At 37.7% G+C, this 24,378-nt stretch overlaps 1 protein-coding gene and 1 non-coding gene across 2 annotated transcripts in view; one reads left to right on the top strand and one right to left on the bottom strand.

The window, feature by feature from the left end:
- Nucleotides 1-1,316: 1,316 nt before the first annotated feature.
- Nucleotides 1,317-1,394, bottom strand: LOC122035634. Its single transcript, XR_006127163.1, has one exon. It is a non-coding gene; the product is annotated as a small nucleolar RNA snoR35 (small nucleolar RNA).
- A 92-nt stretch (nucleotides 1,395-1,486) lies between these two features.
- Nucleotides 1,487-24,378, top strand: part of LOC122033863 — a 79,911-nt gene continuing 57,019 nt past the window's right edge. Inside the window, exons 1-3 of the mRNA XM_042593019.1 lie at nucleotides 1,487-1,662; nucleotides 1,757-1,913; nucleotides 12,596-12,768. Coding sequence (XP_042448953.1) covers nucleotides 1,567-1,662; nucleotides 1,757-1,913; nucleotides 12,596-12,768 — 426 coding nt within the window. The 5' untranslated portion in view covers nucleotides 1,487-1,566. The remainder of the gene's footprint in view (nucleotides 1,663-1,756; nucleotides 1,914-12,595; nucleotides 12,769-24,378) is intronic.

Raw genomic sequence — 24,378 nt, 5'->3', positions numbered from 1 at the left:
AGTAAGGAATCAAATTAAAGAATATAGAATCATGTTGTCTGATACCAAATATGACTGGAATGCATGCCCTCTACAATCTGTGAGAATAAGCCATTTCAAGACTAGCTTGATTTTCCATTTGGTGAAATGGGAGATTATGTATACCTGATTTCATTTACAGGGACTTGAGCAACAACTCATTTGATCCTTCAGAGTAGTAGATTCCTACTCTGTGTTGTTTGCTATGAAGAAGAGTGTACTGTAATCATGTGTAAACTGTGGATATTGTAGATTTCAGAGTTAAAGTCATCAACCTACATTGAATTTAGCGTCCAAATATTAGATGCTAAGTTGTTAAGATTAAACCTCAGGAGGCCCTCCTCACCTTTTCTTGCACATGACCTTTCATAAGACTTCAACTCCTAGTGTGTTTAGCATTTGCATTCCAGATTCATTACATTTCATGTGCAACAAGCTTAGATTCTTTACCACAAATAAATTCTTAGATTTAGTGTTTTTAGAATGTTTAGGTTCTGTGAATTGTTAGAGCGTTATTTCCATTGTAAACTTGAAATTTTTTAGAATGTTTAAGAAAGTTATCTATGATGTCAAACAAATTTTTAGAGCATGGTTTAAGAAATCACAAGGTTACTAAATTGATAATCAAATCTTTATTGAGTACAACTTGACAAACTAAGCACCATCAATGTCTATGCTCCATTATGTTCTAACATGATGGAGAGAAGTAGAATAAATAGTTATAGACTTCAATATTCATCCCAAATTGCCTATCTGTTATTTTATGTATGGGATTTGTATCTGATGTAATTTTACTCTTGGTATTAATAATATAATTCCTTATTCTTAGCCGAGTTTCAATTGTTAGAGATGAGTAGATTTTGTTGTTTGGTGCAGATGTTCAATACAGTTTATGTAAATACTAACTTGACGCGGTTGTTTCTTTCTTATTGGTTAGCATACTAAGTTTGTTAGCACCTAGCCCATGCCCTGTGCTTTTACTAGTCTTGCTTTTGCTGATCAAATTACTGGGTGTCTTGGTATAGTCAACTCTTAATGGTTCAACATCTAATCTTGCGGACTCCTCAGGCCGACCCTATACCACATTGTTAGAGATGAGTAGATTTTGTTGTTTGGTGCAGATGTTCAATACAGTTTATGTAAATACTAACTTGACGCGGTTGTTTCTTTCTTATTGGTTAGCATACTAAGTTTGTTAGCACCTAGCCCATGCCCTGTGCTTTTACTAGTCTTGCTTTTGCTGATCAAATTACTGGGTGTCTTGGTACAGTCAACTCTTAATGGTTCAACATCTAATCTTGCGGACTCCTCAGGCCGACCCTATACCACATTGTTTTCTGGCCAGTCTGCGACAGTGCCTTGGTTCCATCCTTCTGGTTAGACATTCCTACATAAACTTTATTAACATATTCATGTGAAATTTTGCTTGTATGTGGAATTTTGATTATGGTTTGTAAAAAAATAGGTGGCCTTCAAGGATTGCATAATATTCATGGAAGCTTCAACCTGCCAACTGTGCCTGGTTCGCTTGCATCTAGAGAGGCCGCAATGGGTGTTGTACCATCAGGTGGTGTTCAGCAACCAGGAGGAAGCATTCCTAGTGGACGGTTCTCATCAAACAATCTTTTGGTTGCATTATCTCAGGTTTGGCATGAGTTTATTTCCACATTACTTCACTGCACCATATGGTCCATTGAATGTGTTTTATAGTATTGATTCTAGATTTTTTTTCATGCAAATGCCTCATGGCTCTGGTGTCACAAATAGAGGGGGTATTAATGTTGTTGGAAATCATGCTTTTAGTAGTAGTAATATTAATGGAGTCACTGGGTCAATAACTGGTATTTCCTCAAGTTCAGCTTATGGGAATCGTAGTTCTGTTCCTGGTTTGGGAGTTTCTGTTGGATCGAAACCACGCTAGAGGGGGGGGGGGTGAATAGCGCTCGCGGCTATTTCGTTCGATTATCGGAATCGTAAAACGTTCGTAGAGTAATTAAAACAGCGGAAAATGTAAATAAACACAAACACAGAGACACGGTCGTTTACTTCGTTCGGAGCCTAAGGCGACTCATACTCGAAGGCCCGCGATCCTTGATCGCTTCCGGTGGGCAACAACTATAAGCTCGATAAATGATTACAAGTTGAGTACAATAAACGACAGTAATTAATTATACCAACGACAATGAAATGAAGATTCGGAGCTCCTGGTCGTCGGGCACAAGTAGCAGCACTTCGGAACGTCGTTTGGAGCAGCACGTAGCACTTGAGTCACTTGGAAGAAGATATTTGAAGCTGCTGGTCGAGACCCCTTATAAAGGGGGTTCAAGGCGCCTTATACTGTTCATTAAGGCGCCTTGAACGAGCCGAGTCACCCGCGTGGATCAGCACTGACCTGGTCGAACTCTATCTGGTTCAAGGCGCCTTCAGCCTATCCAAGGCGCCTTCAACCTCCGGTCCAAGGCGCCTTGATCTCCATTCAAGGCGCCTCCAGTCTGCTGCGCTGGCCTTTTCCTGGCTCGCACCCGAGGCGCCTCCAAGCTCCATGGAGGCGCCTCGGACACTGTTCATCCGAGTCCTTCTTTGTGTTTTTGGTACCTGCAAGTATGTTAATCCAAAGATACCTGCAACACAAAGTTAACACAAAATAATAGTATGAATATGAAATTATGACAGTCTCCGGATTGTCCGGGTCTGATTTCGGTCGGAAACCCTAGGTCGACCCGACGCCCACTATTCCTCTACGGGAACGCGTCCTCACCTACTCCTCTCGGAGATTTTACTGTGCCGACGATCCTCCGGATCGACCGACTTTTGCTCGCACTTTCGATGCTCCGGACTTTCTGTGAACAACCGCTTCGGCGGTTCAGACTTTCACCGTTCGCGACACGGGACTTTCCACCTAGGGTTACCACCCCTAGGACTTTTGCCCAAAGCCATCGACCGCCAAGGCTTTCCGCATAGGGTTACCACCCCCTATGACCTAGGGTTACCACCCCCTAGGGTTTTACCTTGCCTAACCGCAGTTAGGACTTTCCTGAAACACTCAGCAAAAGCTGTCAGAAAACAAAGCACCTTAACTTTGAATCCTTTGCCATTATCAAAACTTAGATTCGATCGTCGGATGCTTCCCGCACCAACAATCTCCCCCTTTTTGATTATGGCAATACGTAATTCAAAGTTAAGAAAAAAACAACATATGCATAAAGTAAACCAAGCTTAAGTAAATAGACTTCAAATGCAATAGCAGTTAAGCTGGAAACTTTTAACTTGGTAATATTAGACTCCCCCTTAATAAAAGCCCTCCTTTTATTAATTACTTTGAGTTTTCTTTTAACTTTAATTACCTACTCTCTCCCTTTGCCATATATCAAAAATAAACCAGTTTGAAAGTGGATTTGTATTTTTCTAAAGGAATATTTTCAAAGAGGGATAACAATGAATTCTCTTCTTAGATTGCCAAATTTGAAAATACTTAGCTATATATTTAGCGTCGAAATGATTTGTATCGAGAAAATATTTTGCCAAATAGCTAAGGTTAGAGTACAATCTAACTGAGTCTAGTTGAAATAGTCTTAAAACTAACTAAGTTTGAAAATATGAGTATTTGAATTTTCAATAAAGGGATTTGCTTAGAAGTTATAAAATATGAGGTCACTTGAAAACTTTAAAACGTTATAAGAAGTTGACCAGATTTGAAAATATTTAAATACTCAATTACATGGACAAGTTTTGAAAAACTGTAATTAAGTTTTGAATATGCATTTTGAAGAAACTTTGATAAAAAATATTTAGTTTTAGGACACAGGGAGTAGCAGTAGATTGTTTTCTAGTCCAAGCATGAGTCAGATTAAATTACTGAGTTTAAGTATCAGAGCCTTAAAATAATCAGGTAAAGTCATTTGATTAGAACTTTAAAACAAATTGAAAACACACTTTTCCCAATTGTCTAACCTTTAGCTACTTGCTGATTGCATAGAGGGCAGTAGCTTTCACATGGTTAGTCAAGTTGAGTTAATTTGATCCAGGTAGACTTGACTAGAGCTGGAGAACTTAACTTGATTAATGTTTATTGCCTATTTAACGCCCAGACTCATATTGATGCACAGATATAAGCATTCGTGAGTCCAGGCAATGCCCTATGCATCTCACGCCTTTCTAAGTTTTTCAAAACACAAGCAAGATATACCTAGGTGATTGTGAGATGCTCTGGCTTTAATCTAGGGGTACATGATATCTAGGGGAAAGCCTAAGCTAAATCCAGAATTTTTGAAAATTCTAAGAAATTGGAATTTTGAAATAAGTATTTTCCTAGAAATTTTTAAAAGCAAATCATAACCAATATTTTTTTTTTTTTAAACATTGTCTATTCTACCCAACACATTCCTATTTGTCTTCTAAGTGAGCTGAACTCAAGTTCAGGTAAGGGTTTTGTGAAGATGTCAGCTAGATTTGATTTTGACTCAACATAGTTGAGTATAATATCACCCTTAGCTACATGATCCCTTACAAAATGGTGCTTCACTTCTATATGTTTAGTTCTTGAGTGATGAATTGGGTTTTTTGTTAAATTTATGGAACTTATATTATCAATTGAGATTTTTGTGTTATGATAGTTCAGTTGATAGTCTTTAAGAGTGTGCATCATCCAAAGCAATTGAGATGTGCATTCCCCTAAGGCTATATATTCAGCTTCAGTGGTAGACAAAGCCACACAATGTTGCTTTCTACTTGACCAACTTACTAGGCATTGCCCTAGAAATTGACAACTACCACTTGTGCTTTTTCTGTCTAACTTGCATCCGGCGTAATCCGAGTCAGAATAGCCAAGAAGGTCAAAGGTGCAAGTTCTAGGGTACCAGAGTCCTATATTTAGAGTACCTTTAATGTACCTAAGTATTCTTTTAACATAGGTTAAATGTGACTCTTTTGCACAAGATTGGTATCTTGCGCACATACCAACTGCAAATAATATGTCGGGTCGGCTTGCAGTTAGGTAAAGCAGGCTTCCTATGGCACTCCTATAGTACTTTGGATCTACTGGTTTGCCTTCAGGGTCAGAGTCTATGTTAATGTTGGTTGCCATGGGTGTATTTATTATTTTTGAATTTTCCATGCAGAATTTTTTAATTAATTCCTTTGCATATTTAGTTTGATAAATATATATTCCATCTTTAGTTTGTTTTATTTGTAAGCCTAAGAAAAAATTAAGTTCACCAACCATGCTCATTTCGAATTCATTTTCCATTAATTTAGTGAATTCTTTTAAAAATTTAGAGTTATTTGATCCAAAAATTATATCATCAACGTAGATTTGAGCTATGAAGATGTCTTTGTCTACAGTTTTTACAAATAGAGTTGGATCTATTTGACCTTGGTTGAAACCTTTGGATATTAAGTGATTTGACAATCGTTCATACCATGCCCTAGGGGCTTGTTTAAGTCCGTACAAGGCCTTTTTTAACCTAAATACATGATTAGGATATCCTAAGTCCTCAAATCCTGGGGGTTGGCTTACATATACTTCCTCCTTAATAAATCCATTTAAGAATGCTGACTTGACATCCATTTGGTATAGTTTAAATCCTTTGTTTGCATAGGCTAACAACATTCTAATGGATTCTAGTCTAGCTACTGGGGCATAGGTTTCATCATAGTCCAAACCTTCAACTTGGCTGAATCCTTTAGCTACAAGCCTAGCCTTATTTCTAATTATTTCGCCTTGATCATCTAGCTTGTTTCTAAATACCCATTTTGTATCGATTATTGATTTATTTGAGGGTTTAGATACAAGTTCCCAGACTTGATTTCTCTCAAATTGGGCTAACTCTTCCTGCATAGCTATGATCCAGTTCGGGTCAGGTAGTGCTTCTTCTATTGTTTTTGGTTCGATTTTAGAAATTAGGGCAATCTGACTGTGAATTCTGTAGGAGGATCTAGTTCTTACCCCTAGATTTGGATCACCCAAAATTTGATCAGATGGGTGAGAGGTACTGACCCTAGTTGGTCTGATAAGTGGGTCAGGGGCTGGTTCCTCTGGTATATTAAGATTTGGTTGAATTTCATCATCTTCTATATTTCTTGGGTCAACATCAACATTCTCATTTGGTAGATTATATTCTTCATCAAATATTAAATTAGTTGTTTCTTCAACTTTTAGGGTGTTTTGATTGTAGACTCTATAGGCTCGACTGTTTGAGGAATATCCTAAAAATATTCCTTTGTTAGATTTGGGTGTGAATTTTCTTAAATAATCTTTAGTATTTAAAATGTGAACTTTACATCCAAATACTTTTAAATAATTTAAGTTAGGAATCTTATGATAATATAGTTCATAAGGGGTTTTCTTGTGAAATTTGTTGATCAAGATTCGATTTTGAATATGATTTGCAGTATTTATTGCTTCTGCCCAAAATTGGTGATTTAAATTATATTCATTTAACATGGTTCTTGCGGCTTCTTGTAGAGTTCTATTTTTATGTTCCACCAGACCATTTTGTTGAGGGGTTCTAGGACATGAAAATTCATGTTGATAACCATTTATTTTACAGAATTGGGTAAATTTATGATTTTCAAATTCCCCTCCGTGATCACTTCTTATTCTTTTAATTTTAGTATCTTTTTCATTTTCTATTAATTTACAAAAGTTACTAAATATTTCATAGGTTTCATCTTTAGTTTTTAGGAATTTTACCCATGAAAATCTAGAGTAGTCATCGATTATTACTAAGCAATACTGGTTCTTGCTTAGTGACTTAGCTCCATGTGAATCAAATAGGTCAAGGTGAAGGAGCTCAAGTAAGGAGCTGGTTCTTTCCAGATTTGTTGATTTGTGTGTTGACTTAGTTTGTTTTCCCTGTTGACACGCATTACAGATAGAATTTTCAATGAATTTTAGTTTTGGTAAACCTTTAACTAAACCATTATGACTCATTTTTGAAATGAGTCTAGTGTGAGTGTGACACAATCTTCTGAGCCACAAATCAGTTTCCTCTTCTTGTGTTAGAAAACACCTTTTTGAGGATGTCGGTAGATTAATTGAATACATATTATTTATCCTAAGTCCCTTAAGTAAGATTTCAGGATTTTCAATGTTTTTAACTAAACACCTGGTTTTGTCAAAAGTTACTAAGTATTCGCTATCACACAGTTGACTTATACTTAATAAATTAAACTTGAAATTTTCAACTAACAGGACTTTTCGAATAATAAAATCGGAGTTGAGTTCAATATTACCTCTTCCGATTACCTTAAGTTGACCTTCGTTACCGAATGCAACTGATCCTAAGTTCTTGTACGTTAGTTTAGCAAACTTTAATTTATCTCCAGTCATGTGTCTGGAGCAGCCACTATCCAGCATCCATTGATCCAATTCCTACATAGTAAGTGGTTGAATTGTTTTAATGGATTTCATGATAGTTAAATTGAAGTAAACTTGTTAGAGATAAATTTTTGAAGGAGTTTTGAATAATTTTGAGATTTAGTTTAATTTTGAGATTTAGTTTTAAAATAATTTTGAAATTTAAGTTTAAAATAATTTTGAAATTTAAGTTTAAAATAATTTTGAAATTTAAGTTTTTAAAATAATTTTGAAATTTAAGTTTAAAGTAATTTTGAAATTTAAATAATTTTGAAATTTAAGTTAAAAATAATTTTGAAATTTAAGTTCAAAATAATTTTGAAATTTAAGTTTTAAAATAATTTTGAAATTTAAGTTTTAAAATAATTTTGAAATTTAAGTTTAAATAATTTTGAAATTTAAGTTTAAATAATTTTGAAATTTAAAATTAAAATAATTTTGAAATTTAAGTTTAAAATAATTTTGAAATTTAAGTTTCAGATAATTTTGAAATTTAAGTTTAAAATAATTTTGAAATTTAAGTTTAAAATAATTTTGAAATTTAAGTTTAAGATAATTTTGAAATTTAAGTTTTAAAATAATTTTGAAATTTAAGTTTTGAAATAATTTTGAAATTTAAGTTTAAATAATTTTGAAATTTAAGTTTTAAAATAATTTTGAAATTTAAGTTTAAAATAATTTTGAAATTTAAGTTTAAAATAATTTTGAAATTTAAGTTTTAAAATAATTTTGAAATTTAAGTTTTGAAATAATTTTGAAATTTAAGTTTAAATAATTTTGAAATTTAAGTTTTAAAATAATTTTGAAATTTAAGTTTAAAATAATTTTGAAATTTAAGTTTCAGATAATTTTGAAATTTAAGTTTAAAATAATTTTGAAATAATTTTGAAATTTAAGTTTTAAAATAATTTTGAAATTTAAGTTTAAATAATTTTGAAATTTAAGTTTTAAAATAATTTTGAAATTTAAGTTTAAAATAATTTTGAAATTTAAGTTTAAAATAATTTTGAAATTTAAGTTTAAGATAATTTTGAAATTTAAGTTTAAGATAATTTTGAAATTTAAGTTTAAAATAATTTTGAAATTTAAGTTTAAGATAATTTTGAAATTTAAGTTTTAAAATAATTTTGAAATTTAAGTTTAAAATAATTTTGAAATTTAAGTTTAAGATAATTTTGAAATTTAAGTTTAAAATAATTTTGAAATTTAAGTTTAAAATAATTTTGAAATTTAAGTTTAAGATAATTTTGAAATTTAAGTTTAAAATAATTTTGAAATTTAAGTTTAAAATAATTTTGAAATTTAAGTTTAAAATAATTTTGAAATTTAAGTTTAAGATAATTTTGAAATTTAAGTTTTAAAATTTCTTAATCATCTCACCCGACCTAGATTTTCAATCATGGAATCCTATAATTGTTGTGAGATGAATTATAATTCAATTTTAAGGTTTGGGTTAACTTTGTGTTAGATTCAGGTTTAGCTTTGGGTTCAACAAGTAAGCATTCTTTGGATAAACTTCTGGGCTATGGTGAGTCACAAGGAACTCATTAAAGTAACCATGCCTTCGAGGTTTCCAAATAGTCCTACCCATTGAGCTTAGTACTAAACCTTGGTCTAACTAGTTAGGATCCATTTAAGGGTAGCTTCGGTCAGTTCCACTTGGCCAAATGCACCAGGTCGAAGCCATATCTTCCTAGACATGCGATGCCCAAGCTTCCCTAACGTACTATCATCCAAAAACTTCACCAGTACTGTGGTTCAAGTTAACCTTAGTCCGTTTTAATCTAACCTTAATTGCCCTGCTGGGTGATCTACTCTTGTTTTACCCATTTCGGGTAGATTAGGTTCAGCTACCCTGCCGGGTAATTTGGTTGGGGATGCCAGTGAGTCTGGATCCTGCATATTGAGTTTTAATTTCAAATTTTGAATTTAATTTGAATTTAATTTGAATTTTGAATTTAATTTTAATTTTAATTTTAATTTGAATTTTAATTCTAATTTTAATTTTGAATTTAATTCTAATTTTAAATATTTTTTTTTTTTTTAATTTTTAGGATTGTTTTTCTTCTTGCTCCCCCTGGATCATGGCCTCGATATGGTCTATCGAGGTAGTGTATTTGATCCTTCGGAACCCAGTATTGGCCAAGTCCAACTTGATTGACCAAGTTAGATTTGGAGACCCATGCTTGGACTGATTTAACACTTTGTTTGTTTATTAATGATAAATAAGATCTATATTTACTTTTGTATCCCAGCCAAGTTCTGTTGTAGACGGCTCTTTGTGTCCCAAGAATCAAGTCCAAATTCTTGGAGCCCAAAGTAAACCGTTCTAAGGTATTTTCTAAATTTTTAACCTGATTTGTTAGATTTGAATTTTCTTTCTCAAGTTTTTGAACTTGAGTTGGTAATTCAGTCTGACTCTGGTCAGGTAAAGGTTTGGTGTTAGCCACTTCTTTAAGGACACTTACTTCCTTTAGAAGTGACTTAACTTTCAGGTTTGACTTAGTTAATTTGCGCAATAAATAGCTAACTAAAGTATTCAACCGGGAAATACTTACAGTGGGGTCTGGTCCTTCGGAAACGGATACGGATCCGTGGCTTTGCTCGGACTCGGCCTCAGACTCGCTCTCGCATCCGTATTCGACGACTTGGTCCCGGGCCATTAATGCAAGTAGACTCGTTTGTTCGAGCTCGTCGTCGTCGTCCTCCGATGAAGATTCGTCCCATGTTGCCTTAAAGACCTTTTTCCTTCTTTGCTTTTTGACCTCCTTCAGGTTAGGGCAGTTGGATTTGATGTGCCCTTTTTGGTTACACCCGTAGCATGTAACTTCAAACTTCATCTTTGTATTTTGTGGGCCTTCCTTTGATTTTACTGCCTTCTTTAGATCTCTTTTGTCAAATCCTTTCGTCTTGTAAAGCTTCTTCACGAGGTTTACCAGCTCGGTTGTAATGTCACCTTCTTCATCGTCAGAATCTGGTTCAGCTTCTGATGCTGGTTCGGTTCTCCGTCGTTGTCTTGGTTCCCGGGTTCGGCTTGTACCTGCAACCAACGCAATATCTTTCTCGGTAGGCTGTGCATTAGTCTGCTCATGAAGTTCAAATTCACTAAAAAGTTCATCTAGTTTTAAAGAAGATAAATCCTTGGAAACTTTGTAGGCATCTACCATTGATGCTCACAATGTATTCCTTGGAAACGAGTTTAGGGCATACCTTATCACGTCCCGATTTTCTATCTTTTGGCCAATTCCGTGAAGAGAGTTAAGGATATCTTGTATTCTCGCGTGAAGAGAGCTAGCTGTTTCGCCTTCCTGCATTTTTAGATTGTATAATTTATTAAGCAAAAGATCTCTTTTACTTACCTTGGTGTCGTCAGTGCCTTCATGGAGTTCGATGAGCTTTTCCTAGAGCTCCATTGCAGAGGAGAACGGGCCAACTCTGTTGAGTTCTTCCTTGGTAAGACCACACTGGAGGGTGCAGGTAGCTTTGGCGTCGGCTTCAACCTTTTTTATTAAAGAGGCGTCCCACTTCTCGCAGGGTGTAGTTTTGCCGTCGTCATCGATTGGCAGTTTCAGTCCCGTCTTTATGATCATCCACGTTTCGAATTGTATCTTTAGATACGTTTCCATTCTTCCCTTCCAGTAGCCAAAATCCTCTCCGGAGAATAGCGGGGGACGTACAGTGCTGAAACCCTCTTGTTGGGCCATTTATAATATGTAACAAAAGAAAACAACAAAATATGTTCCAAGACTGAGTCTTGGATTAGTAGTGCTGGAATAAAGAATAATAAAGATGAACTCGAGTGGTGTTGCACCTACTTCGAGCAAAAGTCGATTCGAGGGAAACAGAAATTAGAATATAGCTATAAGGCTAAATTCTAATTCGACTCCGAAAACAAAAAAAACTGCGTAAAAATTTGTTTTGAAAGGTGGTTACACCAATTCAAAACGACCCCGCTCTGATACCAATTGTTGGATCGAAACCACGCTAGAGGGGGGGGGTGAATAGCGCTCGCGGCTATTTCGTTCGATTATCGGAATCGTAAAACGTTCGTAGAGTAATTAAAGCAGCGGAAAATGTAAATAAACACAAACACAGAGACACGGTCGTTTACTTCGTTCGGAGCCTAAGGCGACTCCTACTCGAAGGCCCGCGATCCTTGATCGCTTCCGGTGGGCAACAACTATAAGCTCGATAAACGATTACAAGTTGAAGTACAATAAACGACAGTAATTAATTATACCAACGACAAAGAAATGAAGATTCGGAGCTCCTGGTCGTCGGGCACAAGTAGCAGCACTTCGGAACGTCGTTTGGAGCAGCACGTAGCACTTGAGTCACTTGGAAGAAGATATTTGAAGCTGCTGGTCGAGACCCCTTATAAAGGGGGTTCAAGGCGCCTTATACTGTTCATTAAGGCGCCTTGAACGAGCCGAGTCACCCGCGTGGATCAGCACTGACCTGGTCGAACTCTATCTGGTTCAAGGCGCCTTCAGCCTATCCAAGGCGCCTTCAACCTCCGGTCCAAGGCGCCTTGATCTCCATTCAAGGCGCCTCCAGTCTGCTGCGCTGGCCTTTTCCTGGCTCGCACCCGAGGCGCCTCCAAGCTCCATGGAGGCGCCTCGGACACTGTTCATCCGAGTCCTTCTTTGTGTTTTTGGTACCTGCAAGTATGTTAATCCAAAGATACCTGCAACACAAAGTTAACACAAAATAATAGTATGAATATGAAATTATGACAGTCTCCGGACTGTCCGGGTCTGACTTCGGATTTCCAGCCGGAAACCCTAGGTTGGTCCGACGCCTACTGTTAACGCGCCCTCACCTACTCCTCTCAGGAGATTTTACCTGTTGCCAGTACGATCCTCCAGATCGACTGGACTTTTGCTCGGCACTCGATGCTCCCGGACTTTCTGCTGAACATCCGCTTCACCGGCCAGTTCAGACTTTCACCTGGTTCGCGACACCAGGACTTTCCACCTAGGGTTACCACCCCCTAGGACTTTTGCCTGAAGCCATCGACCTGCCAAGGCTTTCCGCATAGGGTTATCACCCCCTATGACCTAGGGTTACCACCCCCTAGGGTTTTACCTTGCCTAACCGCAGTTAGGACTTTCCTGAAACACTCAGCAAAAGCTGTCAGAAAACAAAGCACCTTAACTTTGAATCCTTTGCCATTATCAAAACTTAGGTTCGATCGTCGGATGCTTACCGCACCAACAGTTTCTCCAGTATTGAGTAATGTATGGCCAAGACTTATAAGCTCTGTAGGCAACATTGTTGGCAGTGGTAACATGGGAAGAAGCATCAGTTCTGGAGGATTATCTGTGCCCGGTTTAGCTTCACGGGTAAACTTAGCTATTATGCACAGAGCAAGAAGGATAATGTTGGCACTAGTAAGAAACATATTTGTGTACTATCTATTATCTTTTGATGTTGTAAGAAGAATAGTTATGTGTAATTTGTGGATACCGACTTGATGTGCACAATATCTATTATCTTTTTATGTTGTAAGAAGAATATTTATGTGTTGGTTATATGGATATTGACTTGGTGTGTTTAGATACATCGGTGCATTTTTATTTGTGATTTTGTTAGTGAATTAATAATATTTACTTAATTTTATGATTTTCTTGGTGATAATATTGATTTTTCACTATTTCGGATAAACAATATTGATATTACATCGGTTTTCCACCGTTGCAAAATCGGTGTCATTAACTAATATTACATCGGTCATATACCGCTGTCAAAACTGGTGTTATTAATATATAATATTACATCGATTTTAAACCCGATGTCATTAAGTGATATTACACCGGTTTTAACCCGATGTCTAAAATGGCAGACATTTTACATCGCCTTCATAGACATCGGTCGAAAATGTAATAGACATCGGTGGAAAACCGATGTCTATGAGGATTTTTGTTGTAGTGTTAGATTATGACTCATTGAATCAATTTAATTCAATGAATAAAGATTCATTAAATTAAATTGACTTGAATCAATGGTTAGATTTGATCAATCATGGGAGATAAATGGGTCAAGTTTGACTTGACTTGAGAGGGAAGATGAAGGGTCAAGTTTGACTTGACCAAATGCCACCTCATTTGTGACTTGGCATGGGCCGACCATTGATGGTGTTCCACATCATCAAGGCTATATCAAGTGTGTGCCACCTCATTAGGGAGACCAAGAGTCATGACTCTTGGTATTACATGGAGGTTTAAAAGCCTCTAAAAGTGGCCGGCCACTTATTGAATGTATGAATGCATTTTGGGTGCTAATTCAAGGCATCATCTTCTTCCTTTCTTCTTCCCTCTCCCTCATTCTCCATTGACGAGACCACCAAGAGTGCTAGCACACTCTAAGTGTTCTTTCTCCACCTTTTGTCTGTGTGGATACATATAGAGGGGTGTACACTTGATACCCTACGAGATCCGGCAACTCTTGGACGAGCGGGGTAAGAGAAGGGTTTCGCTACAAGGGTAACTCTCTTTTCATGTAGATCTAAGGTAGATCTAGGGTAGAAACATGTACATGATTTAATTTTTAAATATATCTTCGCACAGATCCGTGGCTAGCTTCGGGGTTTCCGCAGCACAAAAAGTGGTTTTTGCGGCTTGAATTGCTAACAGTGGTATCAGAGTCACGTGCGAAGCGTGTACATATTTTGTATTTATTTTTTTGAAAATGTTTCAGATCTGTAAGTTTCTGTAAGTTTACTATTTTTATGGATTTTGTGAGTAATTTTCTCTTAGAGGCGAAGCAACAAGTGCTTGGACACTTGTAGTCTTCAACTATCGAGAAAAATCTTCCGAAACGGCAAGATCTCGCCCAAATTGTTTTGGGATAATGGCTTAAGGTGCTGTTAGATCAAGATGGGATACTCATGATATTCATTTCGCGAGTAGGGGCGCTGCCCCTAACCCCGCAAGGGGCATTGTCCCACGATCACGCCCAAAAAGCGCTAATCGGGACCGCCGGAAAGTTGTGATTCATAAAATTGATAAAAATAGTAGTAAAATTATAGAAATTTATATAAAATACATAATTTAGAATTATGTATGATATTGTGATGGTCATGGCCCAAAAACCCCAAATTTGATTGGATAAAATTGTGTTGTAATTCATAATATGGCATACGCGTCATTTTTTGTGTTGTGCGTACTGTATATGATATGCAACCTGCGCATTGTGCCTCTTTTCTTATGTTCCTATTGTAAATAGATTTTAGACTCGAATGTAACTCGAGTTTCATATTTGTAATGTACAAAATAAAGAGGTGGAAGGTCTACTCAAGAAGGAGTTACGAGGAGGGTGATTTCAACACATGGCGGTCAAAGGGAGGCGCTTGAAGAAGCCATTGACCTTAGGTTGGCCGTCCGATCTTTTCATTGGCTTGAGAAGATCGTAGTAGGGCCATGACCTCATCATAATTTAATTAATCAGTATATATGATTGCTTGTGTGTATGTGATGCATGCTAATGTAGGGTAATTAGTGTCTTAATGCGTATATGATACACATTCATGATTAGATTATATCTTAATCAAGACAACTCAAAATTCCTACCAAGTTTTGATATCCATCACTACCTCGATCATTTGTTGTTGTTGAATCTGCCAAAAGCAGAGCTGTTGGATTTTTCGGGCCGCAAAAACCACTTTTGCGTTGCGGAAACCCCGAAACCCATGCCACGGATCCGTGCAAAGTTTATAAAATTTCGTAAAACTTCATGTACGAGTTTCTCTAACCTAGATCTACACTAGATCTACAAGGAAGAAAGGTTATCCTTGATGTGAAGCCTTTCGCGTATCCCGCTCGTCCAGGTGATGCCGGATCTCGAGGTTGTCAAGTGTACAACCCTCTATGTGTATCCACACGAACAAGTTGATGGAGAGAACCTCTAAGGATGTGCTACCAACCTTAGAATATCAGTAACCATGGAGGAGAGGGAGAGAAGAGAAGAACTTGAGGAAGAAGATGGGAGTTTCAAAAACAAAATGAAACTTTCCCCTTGAATGAAAGTGGTTGGCCACATTTTGAGTGGTTTGTAACCTCCATGGGTTGCCAAGAGTCACAACTCTTGGTAACTCCCATGAGGTGGCATCCCACTTAAGCAACCATGATGATGTGGAGCATCATCATTGGCCCACTTAATTTCAACTCACCAATGAGGTGGCAAATGGTCAAGTCAAACTTGACCCTTCATCTTCCTCTCAAGTCAAGTCAAACTTGACCACTTCTCTCCCATGGTTGATCAAATCTAACCATTGGTTCAAGTCAATTTTAATTTAATGAATCTCTATTCATTGAATTAAATTAATTAAATGAGTCTAAGTCCAAATTAGACTCACTTAACACATGAACCAAATTGAGTCCAACTCAATTAGCTCAATTTGGATTACTTTTAATCCAATTTGGTTCATCACATGAACCTAATCCTTTAGGTTCATCAAATGACCTAATTTCCATCTAATTTCCCTTTGTGTGTGACCATATAGGTTTTTATAACGTTGGCAATGCTCCTAAATCCATTTAGAAGCATAAGTAATGAGCGGTATCTAGTAACACATCATTACTACCCAAGTTACAAGAATGTTGAGATCCAACATCACCTTGTGACTACTAATTGTGAGTCTTCACAATATATGACAATGCCCTTCTATCCTAGACATCTAGATTGATCAATGTGAGGCATAGACCGTGTCATCCTCTAATCAATCTAAATCTTGAACTCCAAGTAGACTCACTCAATTAAATGAGCTCAATATCTCATATTGACTCATTTGGGCATGGCCATGCACTTCGTGGTCTCACTCTATCAAGAATATCGATGTCACTCCCGTCATATAGGAGGGATAGATCCCATCTACATCACTCACATCCCTCTGTATAATTCGTTACATACCCAGTAATCGCCTTTATAGTCCACCCAGTTACGGGTGACGTTTGACGAAGCCAAAGTACGTAACTCCTTATGTAGGGAACCATGGTGACTTCAAGTCCAAGGACTAGTAGTCATACTAATAGCCACACGAGAAAGTATATGACACTTATATAATGATCCATGATACTTTCTCATGGCGAGTCATCAATATACATTCTCCAATGCATACCCATGTGCCAACTTGATATCTCCATATCCATGACTTGCGAGATCAAGTCATCGAGTTGACCTACATGCTAGTCTCGTCGCATTAACATTGTCCTTGAATGTTAATACTCGACTAGAAATGATTAAGAGTAGTGTTCCCTATATCATCTCACTATCGATTCAACCAATCGATTGATATAGGTAAGAACCTTCTACTCAAGGATGCTATTATACTTAGTTATTTGGCACCAATACAAGTAAGTATAATAACCAAAAACAAATGCCTTTATTTATATACAAGAATATGATACAACGAGGCAATACAATAATCATCAAATGATTGGCTCTAGGGCTCTAACTAACAATCTCCCACTAGCACTAGTGTCAATCAGTATAGACTCTAAGGCCTAATGACCTACTATGACCATCATGCTTTCTCTGTGCCAAAGCCTTGGTCAAGGGATCTGTGATGTTAGCCTCTGTGGGTACTCTGCAAATCTTCACATCTCCTCTCTCGATAATCTCTCGAATGAGATGGAAGCGCCGTAGTATGTGTTTGATCCGCTGGTGTGAGCGAGGTTCCTTAGCCTGTGCTATTGCTCCATTGTTGTCGCAATAGAGCTCTATGGGATCAGCTATACTAGGAACCACCTCAAGCTCAGTAATGAACATGCGGATCCAAACTGCCTCCTTTGCTGCTTCTGATGCAGCAATATACTCGGCCTCTGTTGTAGAATCAACTACTGTGTCCTGCTTCAAACTCTTCCAGCTCACAGCACCACCATTTATACAAAACACGAACCCTGACTGCGATCGATAATCATCCTGGTCGGTCTGCAAGCTGGCATCACTGTAACCCTTTACAGCTAGCTCGTCATCGCTACCATATATCAAGAAATATTATTTAGCCCTTCTTAAGTACTTAAGAATATTCTTGACCGCTATCCAGTGACTTTCACCTGGATCTGACCGGTTTCTGCTCGTCATGTTCAAAGCATACGAGACATCAGGATGAGTACATAGCATGGCGTATATGATAGATCCTATGGCTGAGGCATAAGGGATCTGATCCATGCGGTCTCTCTCCTCTTTAGAAGAGGGACCTTGAGTCTTCGAAAGACTCACACCATGTGACATCGGTAGAAATCCCTTCTTGGAGTTCTGCATGGCAAACCGAAGGAGTACCTTGTCAATATATGTACTCTGACTTAGGCCAAGTAACCTCTTAGATCTATCTCTATAGATATGTATGCCTAGAATGCGGGATGCTTCACCTAAGTCCTTCATTAAAAAACAAGTCTCTAGCCAAGTCTTGACAGACTGTAGCAAAGGGATGTCTTTCCCAATGAGTAGTATGTCATCTACATACAATATATCGAAGACAACTGTGCTTCCAACAACCTTCTTGTAGACACAAGGTTCATCTTCATTCTTGATGAAACCAAACTGTTTGATTGCATCATCGAATCGAAGATTCCAGCTCCGAGAAGCTTGATTTAGTCCATAAATGGACCTATGCAGCTTGCATACTCTGCTAGTATGCTGTGGATCTACAAAACCCTCGGGTTATGTCATGTACAGATCCTCGAGCAGGTTTCAATTCAGAAACACGGTTTTGACATCCATCTGCCATATCTCATAGTCATGGTATGCTGCAATAGCAAGCATGATCCAAATGGACTTAAACATTGCTATTGGAGAAAAGGTTTCATCATAGTCAATACCATGAATTTTCTTGAAACCTTTAGCTACCAAGCAACCCTTATAGATAAGTCCATCCATGTCAGTCTTTCTCTTAAAGACCCACTTACACCCGATGGGTTTGATCCCTTCAGGTGGATTAACCAAAGTTCATACTTGGTTAGTGTACATGGATTCCATCTCGGATCTCATGGCCTCTAGCCATTTCTCAGAATCTGGTCTCATCACAGCTTCCTGATAGGAGGTGGGCTCATCCTCTATGAGCACAACGTCATCATGGTCAGACAAGAGAAATGAGTATCTCTCAGGCTGACGACGTACCCTATCAGACCTGCGAAGAGGTATGTCTACTTGAACTGGTTGTTGTTCCTCAACTCCTTGTTGAACAACATCATCCACAACACTTTGTGGTTCCAATTCAACTTCCATCGAGGCTTTAGTGCTATTGTTCGCATCTTGAACTTCTTCAAGATCGAACGTACTCCCACTAGTCTTTTTAGAAACAAAATTCCTTTCTAGAAAAACCTAGTCTTAGCCACAACTACCTTGTGTTGATTGTGAATGTAGAAATAATATCCCTTAGTTTCCTTGGGATATCTGATAAAATAGCACTTGCCAGATTTGGGTCCCAGTTTGTCTGAGACTTGACGTCTAACGTAAGCCTCATAACCCTAAATCCTCATAAAAGACACCTGGGCATCTCTCCCTGTCCATATCCTATATGGTGTCTTTATCATAACCTTGGATGGAACTCGGTTGAGAATGAAGGCTGCTGTGTCTAGAGCATAGCCCCAAAGGAATGTAGGAAGATCTGTGTGACTCATCATAGACCGTACCATATCTAATAAGGTATGATTTCTCCTTTCGGATACACCATTCCACTGTGGTGTTCCAGGAGGAGTGAGTTGGGATAGAATCCCACACTCAGCTAGATAGTCACAAAACTCATGGCTAAGGTATTCCCCACCTCGATCTGATCGAAGTATCTTAATACTCTTGCCAAGCTGGTTTTGTACTTCATTCTTGAATTCTTTGAACTTTTTAAAGGATTCAGACTTATGTGTCATCAAGTACACATAACCATATCTACTGAAGTCATCAGTAAATGTAATGAAGTACCTATAACCACCTCTGACAGCGACATTGAAAGGGTCACATACATCACTATGTATAAGACCTAACAAGTCAGTCGCTCTCTCACTATGTCCACTAAAGGGAGTCTTAGTCATCTTGCCTAGTAGGCATGACTCGCATGTCTCATATGATTCAAAATCAAATGAGTCCAGCAAACCATCTTTATGGAGCTGGGATAAGCGCTTGTCAATTATATGACCTAAGCAACAATGCCAGAGATAGGTTTGGTTCATGTCATTTGACTTGAACCTCTTGGTACTTATGTTATAGATAGGGTTCTCAAGGTCTAGAATATAGAGTCTGTTCATCAGAGGTGCACTACAATAGAACATATCATTTAAATAAACTGAACAACATTTATTCTTTATTATAAATGAAAAACCTTTCTTGTCCAAACAAGAAACTAAAATTATGTTCTTAGTTAAGGCAGGCACATAACAACATTCATCTAATTCTAGTATAAGCCCAGAGGGTAGAGATAGATAGTAAGTTCCTACAGCAACAGCAACAACCCATGCTCCATTGCCTACTCGTAGGTCTATCTCGCCCTTCGTCAATGCTCTGCTATTTCTCAGCGCTTGTACATTAGTACAAATGTGAGAAGCACATCCGGTATCTAATACCCACGATGAAGAAATAGAGAGGTTGACTTCTATAACATGTATACCTGAAGTAGAAATCTTATTTCTCTTCTTCTTAAGATCTTCTAGGTATCCTGTGTAGTTCCTCTTCCAGTGCCCTGCTTGTCCTTGATACAGTTGACGAAGATGTTCAACCATATCATAAGCACCCATCAACTCGTGTTGCTTCTGAAGCTCAGAGTTCATGGTTGCGAGCATGAGACAAGACACATCTAATGCGTCATCTTGATGCTTCTTATAAGCATCTTTGTCTGCTCGCGTGGCATTGGCAGGAGGAGCCTCCGGAATGGGCTGCTCCAGAACGTACAGTTTACGTTCTTGGGTGAGAACTATTCTTAGATTCCTGTACCAATCCAGGAAATTTGCTCCGTTGAGCTTGTCCTTATCGAGAACAGAACACAGGGAGAAGGAGTTCGTGTTCGACGACATGATAATCTACAACAGAAAAATGCAGAAAAATAAATACCATATTCTATTAATCATTTAATTAGGCCTTTAACTAAATGATGCTCCCACTGAATTTTATAATTCATGTGGGACAAGATCCACATCATACTATGCCCTGAGTTAGCTTTGGCTAAATCACTCAAGACTTAGTAAGATCGGTAGGTAACTAATTACCAATTACATCTCTATGCAACTCTTGTTTATAGGATCATGATCCGTATTTATATTAAAACTCGAGTTAGCTTTGGCTAATACACCCAAGAGTTAAAATAAATGTGATTTTGTCCAATCTTTCAACTATTGGATAAATGCCTACAGTTAAACTTGATTTAACTAGTTATACTCAATCTAATTGAGTTTTACTCACCCATGCGTTGATAGGCGGGACCAAGATTGTCCCTCCGTACCCTACCAAGATAATATGTGTTGCTCTGCTTTGGTAGATTCAACAAGAACATGTGATCGAGGTAGTGATAGGTATCACGGCATGGTAGGCATTACGAGTTATCGCGATTGAGATCTAATCTAATCGACGAGGTGTATCATATACTCGATTTAGATCTAATCTAATCGTTAGGGCGCATCATGTACGCGATTTAGATCTAATCTAATCATCGAGGTGTATCATATACGCGATTGATCGAATCGAATCGTTAAGGCGCTAATTAATTACTTATTCTAGCATGCATCACATTTACACACACAAGCAATTAATTAAATGTTTTGTTATTAGTCATGGCCCTACTACGATCTTCTCAAGCCAATGAGAAGATCGGATGGTCAACCTAAGGTCAACAACTTCTCAAGCTCCTTCCTTGACCACCTTGTGTTGCTCGCACCCTCCTCGTAACTCCGTCTCGAGTGAATCTTCCACCGCTCCAATTTGTACATTACAAAGGTGAAACTCGAGTTACATTCGAGTCTAAAAACTATATTACAACAGGAATATAATAGAGGAAGGCACGACGCGCAGGTCACGAATCAAGTACAACACGCACAAACACAAAATGGCACGCATGCCATATTGTCAATTACAACACAATGTTTCCAATATAATTGGGTCATTTGGGCCATGACCATCACAAAATAATACATAATTCTAAATTATGTAATTTCTATAAATTTCTATAATTTTTCTTACAATTTCTATAATTTTTTATGAATAAAAATTCTCGGCGGTCCCGTTTAGCGATTTTCGGGTGCAATCGCGGAACGAATCCCCTTGCGGGGTCAGGGGCAGTACCCCTACCCGTGATATAACCATTGCGAGTGTTCCTTAGCGATTCTACAGTGCCTTAGCCCGCTGTCCCAAAATGATTTGGGGCGAAACCTTGCCGTTTCAGAAAAATCTTCTCGGTAGTCGAAGCCTACAAGTGTCTAAACACTTGTGCTTCGCTTCTAAGAGAAAAATACCCATAAAATCTATAAAAATCACAAATATACAGAAACTTACAGATCTAAATCTTTGTCATAAAAACAAAAACAAAACTCGTACACGGCTTGCACGTGGCTCTGATACCACTGTTTGATTTTTCGGGTCGTAAAAACCGCTTTTGCGTTGCGGAAACCCCGAAACCCATGCCACGGATCCGTGCAAAGTTTATAAAATTTCGTAAAACTTCATGTACGAGTTTCTCTAACCTAGATCTACACTAGATCTACAAGGAAGAAAGGTTATCCTTGATGTGAAGCCTTTCGCGTATCCCGCTCGTCCAGGTGATACCGGATCTCGAGGTTGTCAAGTGTACAACCCTCTATGTGTATCCACACGAACAAGTTGATGGAGAGAACCTCTAAGGATGTGCTACCAACCTTAGAATATCAGTAACCATGGAGGAGAGGGAGAGAAGAGAAGAACTTGAGGAAGATGGGAGTTTCAAAAACAAAATGAAACTTGCCCCTTGAATGAAAGTGGCCGGCCACTTTTGAGTGGTTTGTAACCTCCATGGGATGCCAAGAGTCAAAACTCTTGGTAACTCCCGTGAGATGGCATCCCACTTAAGTAACCATGATGATGTGGAGCATCATCATTGGCCCACTTAATGTCAACTCACCAATGAGGTGGCAAATGATCAAGTCAAACTTGACCCTTCATCTTCCTCTCAAGTCAAGTCAAACTTGACCACTTCTCTCCCATGGTTGATCAAATCTAACCATTGGTTCAAGTCAATTTTAATTTAATAAATCTCTATTCATTGAATTAAATTAATTAAATGAGTCTAAGTCCAAATTAGACTCACTTAACACATGAACCAAATTGAGTCCAACTGAATTAGCTCAATTTGGATTACTTTTAATCCAATTTGGTTCATCATATGAACCTAATCCTTTAGGTCCATCAAATGACCTAATTTCCATCTAATTTCCCTTTGTGTGTGACCATATAGGTTCTTGTAACGTTGGCAATGCTCCTAAACCCATTTAGAAGCATAAGTAATGAGCGGTATCTAGTAACATATCATTACTACCCAAGTTACAAGAATGTTGAGATCCAACATCACATTGTGACTACTAATTGTGAGTCTTCACAATATATGACAATGCTCTTCTATCCTAGACATCTAGATTGATCAATGTGAGGCATAGACCGTGTCATCCTCTAATCAATCTAAATCTTGAACTCCAAGTAGACTCACTCAATTAAATGAGCTCAATATCTCATATTGACTCATTTGGGCATGGCCATGCACTTCGTGGTCTCACTCTATCAAGAATATCGATGTCACTCCCGTCATATAGGAGGGATAGATCCCATCTACATCACTCACATCCCTCTGTATAATTCGTTACATATCCAGTAATCGCCTTTATAGTCCACCCAGTTACGGGTGACGTTTGACGAAGCCAAAGTACGTAACTCCTTATGTAGGGAACCATGGTGACTTCAGGTCCAAGGACTAGTAGTCATACTAATAACCACATGAGAAAGTATATGACACTTATATAATGATCCATGATACTTTCTCATGGCGAGTCATTCAATATACATTCTCCAATGCATACCCATGTGTCAACTTGACATCTCCATATCCATGACTTGCGAGATCAAGTCATCGAGTTGACCTACATGCTAGTCTCGTCGCATTAACATTGTCCCTAAATGTTAATACTCGACTAGGAATGATTAAGAGTAGTGTTCCCTATATCATCTCACTATCGATTCAACCAATCGATTGATATAGGTAAGAACCTTCTACTCAAGGACGCTATTATACTTACTTATTTGGCACCAATACAAGTAAGTATAATAACCAAAAACAAATGCCTTTATTTATATACAAGAATATGATACAACGAGTCCATACAATAATCATCAAATGATTGGCTCTAGGGCTCTAACTAATATAACAACGTATATTATCTTGGTAGGGTGCGGAGGGACAATCTTGGTCCCGCCTATCAAAGCTTGGGTGAGTACAAACTCAATTAGATTGAGTATAACTAGTTAACTCAATTTGATCGGGTATAACTATAGCCATTTTTCCAACGGTTGGAACATAGGATAAAAATCACATTTATACTAAATCTTGGGTGATTTAGCCAAAGCTAACTCAAGTTTTAATATAAATGAGGATCTTGATCCTATAAACAAGAGTTGCATAGAGATGTAATTGATAATTAGTTATCTACCAATTATACTAAGTCGTGGGTGATTTAGCCAAAGCTAACTCAAAGCGTAGTATGATGTGAATCTTGTCCCGTGAGAATTATAGCTAATCGGTATGAATCTAGTAGTGTGGTTTGACCACATCCATGACTTGATTCTACAAAAGTTCTATAATTCAGTAGGAGCATCATTTAGTTAAAGGCCTAATTAAATGATAAATGGAATATGATATTTACTTTCTGCATTATTTCTGTTGTAGATTGTCATGTCGACAAACATGAACACTTTCTCCCTGCATTCTGTCCTTAACAAGGACAAGCTCAATGTAGCTAATTTCCTGGACTGGTACAAGAATCTGAGAATTGTTCTCACACAAG

This window comes from Zingiber officinale, chromosome 11B (genome assembly GCF_018446385.1).
Source record: "Zingiber officinale cultivar Zhangliang chromosome 11B, Zo_v1.1, whole genome shotgun sequence".
Classification (NCBI taxonomy): Eukaryota; Viridiplantae; Streptophyta; class Magnoliopsida; order Zingiberales; family Zingiberaceae; genus Zingiber; species Zingiber officinale.
The sequence above is the reverse complement of the archived record's forward strand: the minus strand, read 5'-3'. Positions and strand labels throughout refer to the sequence as shown.